General features: G+C 44.2%; 1 protein-coding gene across 1 annotated transcript in view; it reads left to right on the top strand.

The window, feature by feature from the left end:
* Positions 1–17,221, top strand: part of mcf2a (MCF.2 cell line derived transforming sequence a) — a 197,629-nt gene that overhangs the window by 14,507 nt on the left and 165,901 nt on the right. Inside the window, exon 3 of the mRNA XM_059976685.1 lies at positions 14,411–14,494. Coding sequence (XP_059832668.1) covers positions 14,411–14,494 — 84 coding nt within the window. The remainder of the gene's footprint in view (positions 1–14,410; positions 14,495–17,221) is intronic.

The raw sequence follows: 17,221 nt of genomic DNA, 5'->3' as shown, positions 1-17,221 counted from the left end.
AACCTAACCTCACAAGACGTACTTTCTAATCCAGGCAAGATCCTGGTCAATCTCCTCTGCACCCTCTCGAAAGCTTTCATATTGGTAGAATGTTCATTGTGAAACTTCTGATTTCTGATCATCTGCAGATTTTGAAAGATGCCAGTGTAGCTAGGTATGATTATTAAGGTGCATTAAAGCGAGGATTGGTCCTCTGAGAAACTGGTGGGGGAGCCCCACTCTTTACCCCAGCCCTTCCAGCCCAGTCAGAAAGGCAACAGTTCATGACGGCTCTCTGCCTCTCAGTCAGCTCATGTCCTTCACTGCCAAAGCCACTGTAACCCCTTGGCCTTCCACTGGACTGACTAGCTTATTTCCGCCTGGGAGTGGGCTGTCATCTGGCTACGGATTTGAGTCAGGCTGGTGTCACACTTGGCGCTCCCCACCACTGACATGGAATACCAGCACAAGAAAGCAACATCCATCACAAGGACCCCCACCATCCAGGCCATTCGCCCTTCCTACTGCTGCCACTAGCAAGGAGATAAAGGTGCCTCAGAGCCCACACCACCAGGTTCAGGAACAGTTATTACCCCTCAAGCATCAGTTTCCTGAACCAGCATGGATAACTTCACTCAACACAGCACAACCTACAAACTCACTTTCAAAGGTCTCTAAAACTCATGTTCTCAGTATTATTTTTTATTATTAGCATTATTTCCTTTCTTTTGTACATCGGTTATTCGTCAGTCACTGTGTATAGATTTTCATAACTTCTATTGCAGTTCTGTGTAAATGCCTGCAAGCAAATGCATCTCAAGGTAGTAAATGGTAACACATACAAACCTTGATAATAAATTTGACTTTGACTTTGGTATTTTGGGAATAAATCCTGCAAATGAAATTCTCCTTCTTGGGACATTGCCGGCTGTTTGTAGGTTCAATTGCAAAGTTTCAGAGAAGTTTGGATGGTACATGGATGGAGGGCTGTGATCTAGGTGCAGGTCAATGGCACTAGGCAGAATAATATGTAGTTCAGCAGGGACTAGATAGGCCGAAGGGCCGTTTCTGTACTGTAGTGAACTCTGACCCTGTGACTCTATGATAGGTGTACAGTTGTTTGTACAGCACCTCCAGATAAAGCTTTTCAGATAAGTAAGTGGAAGGCAATAATGTCAGGTTGAATGTTAGATGTGGCCTAAAGATCTGATGTTTGTTGAATTAATACAATGAACCTGTGATAGCGCCAGCTTAATGATGTGTAAATTCTGGGAGGGTACAGCCAACTCTAAGAGTGAGGAAGTGTCTTAGGTATGATGTCACACATATTTCACTCCCTTTCATTAGAACCAACCAATTAAGTGTTACTTCTAATACATCTGGGCCAAGTCTGCAGCTGAGAGCACCTCTACTTTCTTACAAGTTTGTAGAGATTTGGAATGTCAACTTCTACAGATGTGTAGTGGAGGATCTATTAATTGGTTTCATCACATCCTGGTATGGAAACACCAATGCCATTAAGCAGGAAATCCTACAAAAATATTAGATACAGCTCAGTCTATTACAGTACCAATGGTTGGGTTCACATCCACTGCTGTCTGAAAGGAGTTGTACATGGGTTGCCTCTGGACTTGTTGGTTTCCTCCCACAGCCTGTAGTCGTTTGGGTTAGTAGGTTAATTGATCACATGGGTGTAATCAGGTGACATAGGCTCCTTAAGCCAAAAGGGGCCATTACTGTTCTGTGTCTGAAAATAAAATAAAACTTCTCATTTAAGGAACAAGATTAGAGATTATCTTTAGTTGCCACATATACATCCAAACATCAAAATGTACAGTGAAACGTCTTGGTCGTATTGAATCAAATCAGTGAAGATTGTGCTGTTGCCAGGTTTCCAGTGCCAACGTAGCAAGCCCACAACTTGTTCACCCTACCCTAGTTCTGGCAGTCCGTGCTTGGAAGGTGGGAGGGGACACGTGGTCACACATGGAGAACACACAGCTCCTCACAGACGGTAGCGGGAGTTGATCCCATGAGTGATCCGGTGGTGCTGTACATCAATTACGCTAACCGCTAGCTGCCATGCCTCCTGACACTACAGGAAACAAGGAAGAACAAAGCACACCACTAACCTTTGTCAGAGTGCTGAGAAAAGAATCTGTCCCAGATTAAGATAAAAACTGGAATAGCACAAAATCTGTAAGAAAGGTGGATGCATTTTACTTATTTACTGAGGTACAGTATAGAGCAGGACCTGCCAGCCTTGAACCATGCCACCAAGCAATCCCCCAATTTAATCCCAGCCTAATCACACACCCGTTTACAATGACCAATTAAGTAGAATGTGGGGAGAAACCAAGGCACCCAGAGGAAACCTTTGCGGTCATGGGGAGAACGTACCAACTCCTTACAAGCAGCAGCCGGAATTGAACCAGGTCACTGGTACTATAACCACTACATTACTGTGCCACCCCATATTGATTTTCAATGCATTGGAATTTAAGGGAAGTGTCCATAAACAAGGACTGACAAACAACTAATGTGCAAAAGAAGACAATTAGTGCAAATAAAAACTAAGAAATAACACTGAGAACAGGATTTGAAGAGCCCTTAAAAGTGAGTCTTCAGGTTGTGCGGTCAGTTCTGTGTTGAGGTGAGTGGAGTTATCCACACTGGCTCAGGAGCCTAATGGGCGTAGGTAATAATTGTTCCTGAACCTGGTGGTGTGGGACCTGAGGCTAAGGCTTGGTGAGTGGAATTGAATGCAGTGCCTTGATGTGTGCGGCTTGGCTTAAATAGTGCTGTGTCCAAGTTCAACATAGCTCTCATGTTTTGCCTGACGCTCTTTACTAATTCCTCTCCCAGAGCATGGTGGCACTTTCAGCTTCTGCTGTTTCCCATGCATTTTAAGCTGCTATTTAATCATTTTCATTTTCCTTTATGCCAAAGTCTGTATCTTGTACTTCTCTGAAATACACCAAACATGTGCTTAGCCAGTATATTTACTCAGACATCACTGAGTATATTTAAAGCAGGGGTTGATAGGTTCTTGATTAGTCAGGGCATCAAAGTTACAGGGTGAAGGCAGGAGAATGGGGTTGAGAGGGATAATAAATTAGCCATGATAGAGTGGCGGAGCAGAATTAATGGGTCTATTGGCTAATTCTGCTCTGTGTCTTGGGGTCTTATGTTTTGGGAGATTCTGCAGATGTTGGGAATCCAGAACAACAGATACAAAATGCTGGAGAAACTCAGCAGGTCAGGCAGCATCTATGGAAATGAATAACTGAGACCCTTCATCAGGACTGAAAAGAAAGGGTGTAGAAAACAGAATAAGAAGGTGGGAGGAGGAGGAGAAGCCTTACACGCTGGAAGGTGACAGGTGAGGAGGAAGATTCCTATATTATTTTCTCACTGTTAATCATCTTCCCAAGCTTTGGGGATGACCCCACTCCGAGCCATTAATCTTCACCCAACAATGTAGTCGTCCCAGCAATGAGCCCCGGTTAACCAGTGCTCACCATCCTCACGTCTGAAACACAGCTAGTTATTGTTACTATCACTTTCTACTTGAAGTCTGTTCCCTGTCTGTCCTGCCACTGGTCCTGTTAATCCTGAACATTGCTTATTAATCCTTTGTGTGACTCAACTCAAACATCTTTGACTATTGTATCTAAAATACTGATGCAAAGAATTAATGGCTAACATATTGATGGAATTATGAAGAAATCACACTTGCGGCTATATTTCAATGATTCAACGATTGATAACAAATGTACTTTTAATGTATGTATATAGAAATGTGAAGAGCAAGAGAATAAGAAGTGGGAGAATAGGACCAATCAAGTGTGACAGTGGGAAAGTGTGTATGGAACTGGAGGAAATAGCAGAGGTACTTAATGAATACTTTACTTCAGTATTCACTATGGAAAAGGATCTTGGCAATTGTAGGGATGACTTGCAGCAGACTGAAATGCTTCAGCATGTAGACGTTAAGAAAGAGGATGTGCTGGAGCTTTTGGAAAGCATCAAGTTGGATAAGTCACCAGGACTGGATGAATGTGCTCCATGCTACTGTGGGAAGTGAGGGAGGAGATTGCTGAGCTTCTGGCGATGATCTTTGCATCATCAATGGGGATGGGAGAGGTTCCAGAGGTTTGGAGGGTTGCAGCTGTTGTTCCCTTGTTCAAGAAAGGGAGTAGAGATAGCCCAGGAAATTATAGACCAGTGAGTCTTACTTCAGTGGTTGGTAAGTTAATGGAAAAATCCTGAGAGGCAGGGTTTATGAACATTCGGAGAGGCATGTGATTAGAAATAGACAGCATGGCTTTGACAGGGGCAGGTCATGACTTATGAGCCTGATTGAATTTTTTGAAGATGTGACTAAACACATTGATGAAGGTAGAGCAGTAGATGTAGTGTATATGGATTTCAGCAAGGCATTTGATAAGGTATTCCATGTCAGGCTTATTCAAGGGGATCCAAAGGGACATTGCTTTGTGGATCCAGAACTGGCTTGCTCACAGAAGGCAAAGTATGTTGTAGACGGGTCATATTCTGCATGGAGGTCGGTGACCAATGGTGTGCTTCAGGGATCTGTTCTGGGACTCCTCTTCGTGATTTTTATAAATGATTTGAATGAAGAAATGGAGGGATGGGTTAGTAAATTTTCTGATGACACAAAGGTTGAGGTTGCTGTGGATAGTGTGGAGGGCTGTCAGAGATTACAACAGGGCATCGATATGATGCAAAACAGGGCTGAGAAGTGGCAGATGGAGTTCGACCCAGATAAGTGTGAAGTGGTTGATTTTGGTCGGTCAAATATGATGCAGAATATAGTATTGATGGTAAGACTCTTGACAGTGTGGAGGATCAGAGTGATCTTGGGGTCCGAGTCCATAGGACACACCAAAAGCAAATTGTGCAAATGACAAAGAGCAATTGAACAGCACATAGAATATCAAACGTGAAACCAGGAGTATTCAGTTCGGTTCAGCAAGGGACTGCTAGCCAATGCAGCCGCACGGCCATTCTTCGCCAAAATGCCCTGGTCTGCATCGATCACCCCGATCAAACCGCTTGAAAACAGCAAACTAAAAGAGTAACCGAATCCAGGAACACATGCAACATGAACCTCAAAGAACCCCAGAACAAGTCCAAAGCCTTGCCAGTCAATCCTGGCAATGAAGATCCCAAGACCTCTGCACTTCCTTCTGGGAGCAGAGAGCAAGAGGGAGAGAAAGACCTGTCTACTGCAGGCTGATGGCACCAAACATCTGCCCTTCGTGCATGTCACCAAAGACTGGCAAATTTCTACAGGTATTCTCTGACCGGTGGCATCACCATCTGGTCCGGCGGGGCCACTGCACAGGATGGGAAAAAGCTGCAGAAAGTTGTAAACTCAGCCAGCTCCATCATGGGCACTAGACACTCCAGCAAAAAGGACCTCTTCAAAAAGCGATGCCTCGGGAAGGTGGCATCATCATTAAGGACCCCCATCACCCAGGACAACCCCTCTTCTCGTTGCACCATGAGTGGGAGGTTCAGGAGCCAGAAGACCCACACTTAACGTTTTAGAAAAGCTTCTACCTCTCTGTGAACCCATGAACATTACTCATGCTCTCTTTCTGCATTAACTTTTTTTTGTTTCTTATTGAAAATTACAACATTTTTATGTATTGCATTGTACTGTTGCCTCAAAGCAACAAATATCATGACATCTGTCAGAGATAATAGATCTGATTTTGATTTTGATTCTGATCCTAAAAGCTTCCAATTAGCAAGGGTGAACTAACCAGGCAGTAGTTTCCTGTCACATGGGTGCTAAATCTGCCATTTCCCAACCTCTGCACCAACCACACAGTGCCCCTCAGGAATGGGATTTATCTGGTGATTCACTAACACCTAGTCTGCCATTCCAACACCCCTCCTGACAACCTTCACAACCGAGACCGCAAGAAGCTGCCGAGTGTTGTGGAGACAGCACAGAAACCAGGCTTCCCTTCATGGACACAAGAGGTTCCACGGGTGCTGGAAAAAGGGCAAAACACACAAGATGCTAGAGGAACTCAGCAAGTCGGGCAGCATCTATGGAGAGGAATAAAGAGTCAGCGTTTCAGGCCAAGACCCTACATCAGGACTGGAAAGGAAGGGGGAAGAGAGCAGAATGAAGGCGAGGGGAGGTGGAGGAGTACAAGCTGACAGATGATAGATAACACTAGGTGAGGGAGCCTCTGTCTACACTTTTTGCTGCCTCAAACGAAGTTCACGGAGGGAGGTCTGGTTCCTGTGACATGCTGAGCTGTGTCCATAACTGCCCACAGCAGTTTCTTGTGATCTCGGGCAGAGCGGTTGCCGTACCAAGCCACAACCATCCAGATAGGATACTTTTTGTGATGCATTGATAGGAATTGGTGAGAGTAAATGGGTTCCGTCTGATTTTTTACTCTTTTGAAGAAGAAGAGTTATTGGTGAGCCTTCCTGTCTGTGACATCTACATGGTTGGACCAACGATAGTGTCAGGTCCAGGTTTTATGTTTTTCAAATCCCAATCCTGAAAGTGAGCAAAGAAATCTATAGGACTCTGACTTTCCACTGTTGGCTGAGAGACCTGACCCCAGGGACAAAGGTACAGTGGAGTTTCTCCCTGAGGCCTGACCAATGTCTATAATTTGGCAACTCCACCAAGCTAGCGGTCTGATTCTCCTCTGTTATTAGTATCCCTGCTTTCTGCCTTGTAACAGTACCTTACGTTTCATAGGCTGCAGGACCTCTTAGAGTCTCCTGACTACAAGGAAAGTTGCCTACAGTTATGAGCTCTCTTCAGATACACATCGACTTTATGGTATAGAATGTGGAATCTGGATGTGTTGAGGATCTCCACTGGTCAGGGTTGACTGTGGATGTTGTGTTCCAGATGTCCATGTGATATGCAAACCAGGACAGTGCGATATAGAGAGCAAGCTCCCTTCTCCACATAACTGATGAGTCCTCAGGAATGGGAGAGACTGATACAGTTTGGCATTAGCGCCGTCGCAAAAGTTTCCAGTCAGCATTAAGCCCAACTTCAGACTGCCTTAGAGACTCTGGGTATGTGATAGATATTTTAATGAAACACTTCAATGAGGATGGAGAGGTAATGGATTCAAGCATAGAGCTGGACAAACTAAATGTAGTTTCTGTAGAATTATTGATCTTTGTTTTATGAGTGAGAGATTTACATTATGTACACATGGGGCGTGTGGTGTGCGAGTGTTTGTCATTGGGGATGGTGTTGGTGATGCTGGAGGAAGTAAACAGTTCCCAAGGTTAAAACCTGTTCTTTCTTGGCAGTGTTGACTGGAGGCGTGAACTAATTTCTTCCCCACAATCAGATACAAGTATCAGGCTGGATTGTAGATAGATTAGTTTATTATTGTTATATGTAGCAAGATGCAGTGAGAAGCTTGTCTTGCATACTGTTCATATCATTACACAGTGCACGGAGGTAGAATTGGCTGAAACAATAATAATTCTGAATAAAGTGTAACAGCTACAGCGGAAGTGCACTGCGCGTAAACAATGAAGTGCAGGTCAAGAGTCCGTCTTATTGTATAAGAGATGACAGAGTCATAGAACACTACAGCACAGAAACAGACCCTTTGGCCCATCTAGTCCATGCTGAAGTATTAATCTGCCTAGTCCGATTGACCAGCACTCAGACCATAGCCCACCATACCCCTCCCATCCATGTATCTATCCCAAATTTCTCTTAAATGTTGCTATGCACCACTTGTGCTGGCAGCTCATTCTTCACTCTTACCACCCCCTGAGTGAAGAAGTTTCCCCTCATGTTTCCCTTTAACATTTCACCTTTCAACAGCAGCTTGGTAGATGATGATGATGGTATTCCTTAGTCTCGCGAGACCATGGATCTGCGCCTGGAAGTAGTTTTCCAGGGCGCAGGCCTGGGCAAGGTTGTATGGAAGACTGGCAGTTGCCCAATCAGCAAGTCTCCTCTCTCCACGCCACTGATGTTGTCCAAGGGAAGGGCAAGGGCTGATACAGCTTGGCTTCAGAATAAGGTTGAAGGCAATGTTGGACTGCCTTAGGGACTCCAGCTCTGGATTTGTCCTCAGGGTTTACTCCCGAAGCCTTTCCCATGAGTGGGTATGGCCGCAAGGCAGCGGAGGTTTGAAATCAGAGTTTTCCCTCACCTAGGTGGGCTGTCTTCCCAGGCTGATGAGCTCCATCTACCCGAAGCACCGGTTTTAAGGAGCCTGGCCCACCTTCACCCTTCTCCTGCCAGTAGAAACAGTTCCACCAGGGTTAGAGGCTAAGCCACATGAGAAGGCCAGGAGTTGGACTTGGTTGTCAGAGGCTATTTGAAGCACATGCTGTGAGGAGCACTTGGTACATATGAGAATAATAAACTAATCTGCCTACAATCCACCTCAGTTCTACCTCAGTGCACTGTGTAATGATATGAACAGTATGCAAGACGAGTTTCTCACTGCATCTTGATACATATGACAATAATAAACTAATCTGCCTACAATCCTCCGAGCCTGGAGGTATGTGCTTTCAGACATTTGTATCTTCTGCCCAATGGAGAGGGAAGAAGAGTGTATGTCTGGGGTAGGTGGGGTCTCGATTCTGCTGGCTGTTTTACTGAAACAGTAGGAAGTGTAGACAGAGCCCGTGGAGGGGAGGTTGGTTCCTTCAACGTGCTGAGCTGAGTCCACAGCTCTGCAGTTTCTTACGGTTACAGGCAGAGTAGGTGCCATACCAGGACATTATTCATCCTGTTAGGATGCTTTCTGAGGAGCATTGATATAAATTGTGAAGTTTTGATGGGGAAATGCCAAATTTCTTTAAACTTCGGAGGAAAGGGAGGTGTTCAGGAGCTTTCTTGGCTGTGGCATTAACATGGTTGGACAAAAATATTTTGGTAATGTTTGCATCTGGGAACTTGAAACTCTCAGTCTTCACACACTCAATCCCACTGGTAGGTTTCTGTGGAGTGCGATAAAACACGGGTAGGAATACAAATCCATAGTTCCTTGAAAGAGGTGTCACAGGTAGATAGGGAGTAAACAGAGCTTTGGCACATTGGCCTTCATAAATCAGTTGAAGAGTTGGACGTAATGTTGAGGTTGTATAATACATTGGTGAGACAGCATTTTGAATATTGTGTGGTTTGGTCACCGAATTACAGGAAATAATATCAATAAAATTGAAAGAGTGCAGAGAAATTTAACAAGGATGTTGCTGGGACTTGAAGTCCTGAGTTTTAGGGAATGGTTGAATAGGTTAGAACTTTATTCCCTGGAGCATAGGAGAATTCGGGGTGATTTAATTGAGGTGTACAAAATTATGAGGGGTATAAATAGAGTAAATGCAAGCAGGCTCTTTACATCTAAAACTAGAACTAGAGGTCATAGGTTAAGAGTGAAAGCTGTTGAAATCGATATGTAAGCCAGGGTAGTATGAAATGGAGAGCAAGTTATTGCCTATGTTGCAGGCTCCCTCTCTCCATGCAGCCAAAGGAAAAACAGAGACTGATACGGTTTGGCATCAGCGTCATCGCAGGAGTTTCCAGTGTTGAACTCAACGTAGAACCGCTTTAGTAACACCAGCTCTGGACTTTTCCTCAGGGTTTACTCCTGAAGCCTTCCTGATGAGTGGGTGTCGCCACAACACCTCAGAGGTTTGAGATCAGAGTCTTCCTTCTCCTGGATGAGCTGCCTACCATGGCTGACAAGCCCTGTCTGCCTGAAGTGACTAGCCAGTAACCCACCTTTGACTCTTCTATTGTCAGTGGAAATTTTTCCGCTGGGCTCAGTATCTAAGCCGCACGTGAGGGCCAGGAGCTGGATTTGGTTGTCAGCGGCTGTTTGAGATGCATGTCATTTAGTAGCAAGCGGGAGCTTTTCCCACTTCCCTCATCGCCTCTGGCTATGACAAACGTAAGGAACCATATATAAATAACAAGGTCAGAGAATGTGTGCATTGCGTAATTCAATCTGACCGCAAATGGGACCAGACTGAATGTTAAGCATCTCTGCATTTTAAAAACTTTCAAATCAACTCTTATGTAAGGATTTCAATATTAACTTCTAATTTTCTTCGATCTACAGCACAAATATCTCAAGGCCTCACTTAAGAGCTTTCAGTTAGGGACTCACCCTGGAGATGAATTTTGTACAGTGACCCGACTAAGAGATTTTTATTTTTATTTTATTTATTTAGTTATTTGAAGATAGGCGTGGAACAGGCCCTTCTGGCCCAATGAACCGTGCCACATGGCAGCTCACCTGTTTAATCCTATCCTAATCAAAGGACAATTTACAATGAACAATTAATCTGCTAACTGGAGCACCTTTGGGCTGGGGAAGGAAACCGGAGCACCTGGAGAACACACCAACTCCTAAAAGACAGCTCCCGAAATGGAATCTAAACACCAGAATGCCTCTAAGTGAAAGTAAAATCTATTATCAGAGTACATAATATCACCACATACAACACTGAGATTCATTTTCTGCAGGCATTCTTAGCAAATCCATAGATCAATACCTGTTAACAGGATCAATGAACAAATTCCCTTTTGTTCAAGTGCCTAATGGTTGAGGAGTGGTAACTGTTCTCGACCTGGTGGTGTGAGTCCTGAGGCTCCTGTACCTTCTGACTGATGGCAGCAGCATGGAGAAGAACGCGGCCTGGGGGGATGGCAAGGATCCTTGATGATTGATGCTGCTTTTCTATGGCAGTGTTTCATGTAGATGTGCACAATGATTGGGAGGGTTTCACCCGTCATGTACTGAGCAGAATCCACTACCTTTTGTTGGATTTTCTGCCCAAATTTTCAGTCTCCTTCCTGTATGCTGATTCATCACCCCCTTTGATACAGCCCACAACAGAGCTGTGCTTAGCCACACTGTCATAGGTGTAAAACGAGTAGAGCAGGGGCTAAGCACACATCCCTGTGGTGCTCCTGTGCGGACGGAGATTGTGGAGGAGATGTTTTTGCCAATCTGAACTGACTGGGGTCTGCAAGTGTGGAAATCCAGGATCCAGCTACACAAGGGGGTACTGAGGTCCAGGTCTTGGAGCTGACTGACTAGTTTTGAGGGGATGATGGTGTTAAATGCTGAGCTGTAATTAGAAAATTAGCTGCAATTGACCAAGACCATCCTGATGTGTGCACCTTTACTGTCCAGATGTTCCAGGGTTGTGTGAAGTGCCAATGAGGTATTATTGCTGCATTTCCCCGAGCTGTAATAGCGTTGCGCTAACCGCGACCCTACCATAGCGCCCCGCTAATTGCTTGTCCACATTTCTCTTAATCCAGACTGTCTTTATGTGAGGGACTCAGTTAACAAGCAAAAGCTCTCAAGTCAAAATGGAGCTTATTGGTACTTGCTGCAGCAATTACTGACGCACAGCATCCAATCAGCCTCGTTCACAACGGAAGCAAATGAAACTTGCGCACAATTTTTGCATGTTTGCAATCTAAAAGTTAACACACCGCAGGGTTTATGCTTCACGTGGGAAAAGAATTGTCACTTGCAATGATTCAGGAAGCAGTTGGCCAGAAACAGCAGCAGAGACAGAAAGACAGATGGAGGTTGGTCTACGCAGATCAGGTGATCATGAGCATTTGTTCGGGACTGTTGGGAGACACTTGCTTCAGATGGACAATATTTGTCAGTAATGTCCACAGCTTACAAGAATATTTATTTAAAACAATGTTGTTGGATGACTGTCATATCCGAAGATGACAAGAGACCTATGCTGGAAATTTTTAAAGTGGGAAAGACTTTGCACTGGGCAGTTCCGCTCTCTCAGCCTCGGAAGTCCAGGACCAGTGGTATGAGTCATCGTCAAAACTGGGATCTTCCTTGTTGCAGTGGGTGACCATGATGCCTTCTGTGTCTTGTCTCGCCCTTCCCTCTCTATGAAGTGTTGCAGAACCACCTTCCAGGCCGTTGGATCTCACTGTAGATCTCATCCACCTAGTCCACTGGAGCTGACTTTGCATGCTAGGACAGGCATGTCCCTACTCACCAGGACATGAAGTCCACCAGCTTCCCTCACCTGATTTAGCCCACTCGTCAAGGTGGTGTATTGGGTGTGTCTGCTCTCACATGCAAACAGCTACTTGCAGCCACAGGTGAGAGCTGAGTGTCCGGTGGGGACCAAAGATGAGTGAGCTGCCCTGGAATGGACACAAGACTGTTCAGCAGAGGTGACACTCCTCCATGGACACCCCATATACCCTATTAAACATCAATGACAAATAAGGTCAGGTTGTACAAATTGGAACTAGTAATGTTACCAACTCATTCCTGAGATGTTATAAATGGAAATGAATTATGACTGAAGACAAAAGATTTTGCAGATGCTGGAAATATAGAACAGTACACACAAAATGCTTGAGGAACTCAGCAGTCAGGCAGCATCTATCAAGATAGTCAACATTATGAACAAAGACTCTTCATCAGGACTCATGATGTTGCCCTAAAACTTAGTGTTAATTTCCTTCCATAGACGCTGCCTGACTTGCTGAGTTTCTCCAGCATTTTGTGTGTGTAGCCCTGGATTTCCAGCGTCTGCAGAATCTCCTGTGTTCAGAATCAGATTCAGGTTAATTACCATGGATGTATGCTAAGAAAAGTTATTGTTTTACAGCTGCAGTATAGAACAAGACACAAAATTACTATCATTTATTAAAGTAAATAAGTATACAAAAAGAGGAATAACAAGGTAGAACTCATGGACTATCAGGTTTATCCTGGCTTTGGCCATGAACTGTGGGTGGAGTTTGCATGTTCTCCTTGTGTCTATGAGCATGGGCTCACTCTGGCTTCTTGCCACATCAGAAAGACGTGTGGGTCAGTTGGTTAATAGGCCACTGTAAACTGTTAATGATGTAAGGTCTGGGGCAATTGAAGAGTATGTAAGGAGAATTTTAAAAAGTAGGGTTATTGTGGGATGTTTGGTGCAGATGAAAAGGGTATCTTAATATGGTATCTCTCTGTTACTCCAAAACCCTCTCATGCTCCGTTCTGTGCAACATCTCCCTGCTTCTTCCCAGGAGGCTATGGAAATCCAGCATATCTCCATCATACTTACCAGTGCACCATAGGGTGCATTCTGTCTGGATGCAAAACGGCTCTGTGTGGCAGCTGCTCTGCCTGTGATCACAAGAAACTGTAGAGAGTTGTGGACACAGATCAATACATCATAGAAACCTGCCTTCCTCCATGGGCTATCTACACCTCTTGCTGCCCTAGTAAAGCAGCCAGCATAATCAAAGATCGCAGCCACCTTGAACATTCTCTCTTCTCCTGTCTCCCATTGGGCAGAAGATGCAAAAGCCTAAAATTACATACCACTTGGCCCAAGGGCAGCTTCAGCCCACTGTTATAATCCTGCTGACTGTTTCCCTGGTAAGAGAAGATGGACCCATGATGTCACTTTCTATCTTGTTGTGACCTTGCAACTTAATTCTGCATTCTGTTATTGTTTTCCCTTGTACTGCCTCAACATAGCAAGGTGGTGAAATGATCTGTATGGATGGCATGCAGAACAACTTACCTAGGTACATCTGACCAGCATCATCATCATGTGTGTTGTGTATTATTGGTTTTTCCATGACCGTGATTGTTCTTGGCAAATTTTTCTACAGAAGTGGTTTGCCATCACCTTCTTCTGGGCAGTGTCTTTACAAGCTGGGTGACCCCTGTCATTATCAATACTCTTCAAAGATTGACTGCTGGCGTCAGTGTTTGCACAACCAGGACTTGTGATCTGCACCAGCTGCTTATACGACCATTCACCACCTGCTCCCGTGGCTTCACATGATTGGGGTGGGGAGGGCTAAGAAGGTGCTACACCTTACTCAAGGATGCTCATGGTTTGGTGTCTTACACCTTCTTTGGTAGACATGTATCTCCACCCAACATCTCTGACAACAATAAACCACTTTACTAATTGTATTTGCTGACACTCCTCTGGACATTGTGATGTTACTGCAATTTGTTATTGTTGACCTGAATAAAGAGGAAGTTTAACTTTATTTGTCACATGTACATTGAAACATCAAAATATACAATGAAATGCATCGTTTGCATGGATGTTCAACACAATGCGGGGACGTGCTGGGGGCAACTCGCAAATGTCACCCCATTTCCAACACTGACATTGCAGGTCCATGACTCTGAAACCCCGACCCAAACACGTTTGGAACGTGGGAGGAATTTGGAACACCTGGACAAAATCCATGTAGTCATGGGAAAAATCTACAAATTCCTTTGAGGCGGCGATGGAACTGAATTCAGAGAGCTGGCTCTGTAAAGCATTACACTACCCTTCCACACTTAAAAGGAATGGTGTGATTAAATGAATTGGTAACGTTACAACTGTCATACGTGTTACTTTTTTTTTGCAGGTGAACTTGCACCAGAGATTCTCAACTCTGTCAGTACGAAAAGCATCAGTAAGCATCTGAAGAAACAGTTTGTGTACCTCACAGGTAAGCTTCACCGATGCATTTTGAGTGCTGTCCAAAAAATAATGTGATATCAGGCTCCTCGCTGCTTTATCATTGTTTCAAAATGCGATACCAGGTAGCATTGGAGATGGGCAACTCATTAATAATAGGTTAACTATTTAATAAGGCAGCAGGACTGATGGGATAGTCGAAGCCATCAGCAATTAATGTCCTTTATCAGTTTACTGCTGTGCATTGTCTTCCAAAGCAAACAAACTTTCATTACAAAGTTTAAAGTAAATTTATTGTCAAAGTATGTACGTTATCATATACTACCCTGAGTTTCATTTTCTTGCAGACATTTTACAGGGAAAAACTAAAGAAATGCAATAGAATCTATGAAAAACAGATCAAAGTAAAGTCTGACATAGAACCAATGTGCAAAAGAAGACAAACAATGTAAATAAAAATAATATCGAGAACATGAGTTGTAAAGTCTTTGAAAGTGAGTCTATAAAGTTCAAAGTTGAAAGTAAATTTATTATTGGAGTACATACATGTCACCATATACAACCCTGACATTCCTTTTCTGTGGGCATACTTAGCAGGTCTCTAGAACAGTAAACATCAGGAACTGTGAACTGCATACAAACAGTGCAAATGCAGATAATAAATAAATAACAATAAATAATGAGATGATATAACAAGATAAGAGTGTAGTTATCCCCTTTTGTTCAAGTGCCTGATGGTTGAGGGGTGGTAACTGTTCTTGAACCTGGTGGTGCAGCTTCTGAGGCTCCTGTGCCTTCTACCTGGCCCAACAAGAAAGAGCACGACCTGGATGGTGAGGATCTTTGATGATGGATGCTGCTTTTCTACGGCAGTGTTTCATGTAGATGTGCTCGATGGTTGGGAAGGTTTTGCCCATGATGTACTGGGCCAAATCCACTACTTGTAGGATTTTCCACTCAAGGGCATTGGTGTTCCCATATCAGGCTGTAATGCACACTTTCCAAAACACTTAAATATATAAGTTTGCCAAGATTTTCAATGACATGCCAAAACTCCACAGACTCCTGAGAAAGTAGAGGCACTGTTGTATTTGCTTTGCAATAATATTTATATGATGGGTCCAGTACAGATCCTTTGAGATAGTGACACCCAGGAAATTAAAGTTACTGACCCTCTCCACCTCCGATCCTCCAGTGATTATTGGCTCTTGCACTTCCGGTTTCCCTCCCCTGAGGTCTGCAATCAGTTCTTCAGATGCTGACTGAGAGATTGTTGTTATTACACCACTCAGCCAAGTTTTCACTCTCCCTCCTGTATGCTGATTGATCACCACCTTTGATGCAGGACACAACAGTGGTGTCATCAACAAACTTGGAGCTGTACTTTGCCACATAGTCAAAGGTATAAAGCAAGTGGAGCTGGGGGGCAAGTACACCCGTGGTGCTCCAGTGCTGATGGAGGTGCTTCTGCTAATTCAAACTGATTGGGTCTGTAAGTGAGGAAATCCAGGAACCTCTGGAAAATGGGGTATTGAGGCCCAGTTTACTGATGAGTTTTGAGGCTGTGGAATCAGTTCAGAGTTGTGGTGAGTGAAGGTATTCACTATGGTTCAGGTTGTAGGGTAATAACTGTTCCTGAGCCAGGCCAGGTCTCGTCAAGTCAAGTTTTTTTGTCAGTTAACTGTAAACATTTATTTAGCCATATAATGTATATAGAAATGAGACGGTGTTTCTCTGAATCAGGGTGTAAAGCACAGTAGTACCCATAACATATGATAACTTATAAGGATAAAATCTGCAAACGATTCAAGCATAAATAACAAACTGAAGTACATTAATATAAAATATTGAAGGAACGGAATAGATTAACCAGTGATGTGGCCGGGAGTTCAGAAGCCTAGTGAGGAAGAAGTTGTTTCCCATCCTGACCATGGTTGTTTTTAGCACTGTCGTCTCCCGCCTGCTGTGGAAAGTCAAAGAGGATGCTTCTCCTCGGGCTCCTGTACAGACTTCCTGATGGCAGCCGCAGGGAGTATGGCCTGGATAGTGGGGATCCTTGAAGGTGGGTGCTGTTTTCCTGTGGCAGCATTCCCTGTAGATGTGCTCAGGACCTTGCCTGTGATGGACTGGGCAGTATCCACCAATTTCTGTATTTTTTTTATTTTGGGCATTGGTGTTTCCATACCAGGCCATGATATATTTTATTTAGTGATACATTATTGAGGAGGACGTTTGGGCGGTTCGACCACACTGCCTAGCAACCCCGACAGATCCAAATAACCCTAACTAATCACAGGACAATTTGCAATGTCCAACTAACCTATTTGGTATGTCTTTGGAATGCGGGAGAAAACTGGGGGTCCTGGAGAAAACCCACAGGGTGAATGTACAGAGACTCCTTACAGAACAGTGCTGGAATTGAACTCCGAACTCTGGAATGGGCTGAGCTGTAGTAGGGTCGAGCTAACTACTACACTACCATCGTGTCCCGGCACACTGCGGTGATACTACCAGTCCACAGTGCGGCTCTCCGTGGAAAAGAAAGGAGGGTGCTTGTGTGGTGTGGGTGTACGGGGTTTGCTTTCTCTTGCTGTCTGGATTTATACAATGAGAAGCTGAGCAGGATGAGAGGATTTTGAAAGGGATTCTGGAACAATGGGACCAGACAGCTATGAATTTTTTGATGGGACCTTGATCATACAATTATAGAGAGTTATTGCTTAAGACCAGGGAGCAAAACTAGGCCGTTCAGTCCATC

This window comes from Hypanus sabinus, chromosome 8, assembly GCF_030144855.1.
Source record: "Hypanus sabinus isolate sHypSab1 chromosome 8, sHypSab1.hap1, whole genome shotgun sequence".
In the NCBI taxonomy this organism is placed as follows: Eukaryota; Metazoa; Chordata; class Chondrichthyes; order Myliobatiformes; family Dasyatidae; genus Hypanus; species Hypanus sabinus.
The sequence above is the reverse complement of the archived record's forward strand: the minus strand, read 5'-3'. Positions and strand labels throughout refer to the sequence as shown.